A 1,954-nucleotide genomic window follows, 5' to 3' on the forward strand; every position below is an offset into this window, starting at 1 on the left:
AATCTATCATGAATTCTCTACCACAGCAAGCTCTACAGGCTAAACAATCTTCTAGTTGTACTAAAATAGATGTCCATTCTTCTAACAGTAAGTTAAACCTGTCTAATATTCTCCAGTATATAGGCTCTTGAAGTAAATTTAGCTGACTAAATCTCATGGACAGGACTTAGGGTTAGGGTTTAGGGTAAAATCGATAGAAACTGACTGATGTCTAATTTATGATAAATTTTTCCTTTCTGTAAGTTGAAAGTTAATGAATGTATTTTATCCCCAAGGTGATGTACAACACTTGATGTCTATTGGCTTCGACAAGAACGATTGTTTTTATGCCTTACAATATTGTCATGGTAACGTAGACGAGGCCGCAATGTGGTTAACCAAACACGCCAAAATCATCTCCAAGAAAGAGAAAAATTCTGACTTTGCCTTAACTGGTGTAGAGGTAAGGAAAATATTTTAAATTATTTTAGCCATGATGTAAATGTTTTTTTTCTGAAGGACCTGTGCTGAAATTGATCTGGTGATAAACTGAATAAATGTTGAAATCAGTTATATATGTTTGTGGTATGATCAACTGTGTTAACACACTAATTATGCTATTGATATCAACGTTTAATTCTTAAGTGTTTGACAAAATCTAGTAATTGACAAGAGATACAGACACATACTTCAGATACACAATCCTCATGAGGACATCTTTTTTATATGGAGGTCAATTTTCGATGTAGGACTTAACTATTAGCTAATTGACAAGAGCTCATCATAATCTGCCAATGCCTGATTCAAAACAATCTTCAAGTCCAATATTGGACTTAAAACTTATGAGAAAAATGAGAAAACTGAGATATAAAGAAAGTAAAGATGATTGAGGAATCTCAGATAATAATAACGATATAATATATTTCAGATTAAAGCTACTAGTGTATATTTCTGTCTTATTGATGACTGCGGGGCCGACGTTCCATTGGCTGAAATTTCCATCAATGGTGAGATATTATTCAAAGTTCATTAGCTGCAAATAATGTTTCACTAATATGTTGTTGGGAATTCGAGTTTACGTTTTACATTTCAGATTGTTGATTAGTTGATCTATATTGTAAATATAGTATGCGAATTGAAATGTTGCTTAAATTAAAGAGGAGTAGTATATCCATAATAGTGTTTTATTTATATAGTGTTATCATTGTTATCATTGTTATCAGTGTTATCATTGTTATCATTGTTATCAGTGTTATCAGTGTTATCAGTGTTATCATTGTTATCAGTGTTATCATTGTTATCAGTGTTATCATTGTTATCAGTGTTATCAGTGTTATCATTGTTATCATTGTTATCAGTGTTATCATTGTTATCAGTGTTATCATTGTTATCATTGTTATCATTGTTATCAGTGTTATCAGTGTTATCAGTGTTATCAGTGTTATCAGTGTTGGTGTTTAATCTAGTCAGTGAGAGGGAAAGGGTTTTATTACCTATTGATTAAAGGTTATAATATTCCAAGATCCAAAACACAACATTCCGTGCACGCTAGAAATCCCTCTACAGATACATTTTTATAATTCTCTTTTTGAAAAGTAGTACAGATATTTATTTCAGTTATTTATGATGATAAATATTGAGGTAGAATTGTTCTATTTTATTATAGGAATAGATATCAGTCAAAACCAGGAGCCCAATATTGAAGGTAAAGCCAAGTTACATATTATAGGTTCCTATTATAACAGGAACTTATCAGGATGGGAGCCATTCTTAGAACCCTGGCCGTAAGTTATATTTTATAAAATCCCTATCTCTTATATTAGAACATTACTTCAGCTTGGTTGGCTGAGTTTTAACTTTACCAAATGATGGTAAAGTCGAGAGGACGTTACTATAACATAAGTAATTCAGAATATTCTCTATTAATTCTTAGTTTTATAGTTTGAGTATAAATACCACACACAAGTTACAAAAT

At 31.3% G+C, this 1,954-nt stretch overlaps 1 protein-coding gene across 1 annotated transcript; it reads left to right on the forward strand.

Annotated features, from left to right (window-relative positions):
- Nucleotides 1–8: 8 nt before the first annotated feature.
- On the forward strand, nucleotides 9–1,763 carry LOTGIDRAFT_176619 (hypothetical protein; the record flags this gene model as incomplete). The annotated part of the gene is made up of 4 exons (XM_009054821.1): nucleotides 9–87; nucleotides 276–442; nucleotides 908–986; nucleotides 1,646–1,763. Coding segments are annotated over 4 exons (443 nt in total), but the record flags the coding sequence as incomplete, so codon positions are not given.
- Nucleotides 1,764–1,954: the final 191 nt, after the last annotated feature.

Source organism: Lottia gigantea (assembly GCF_000327385.1).
Source record: "Lottia gigantea unplaced genomic scaffold LOTGIsca_2262, whole genome shotgun sequence".
Lineage (NCBI taxonomy): Eukaryota > Metazoa > Mollusca > Gastropoda > Lottiidae > Lottia > Lottia gigantea.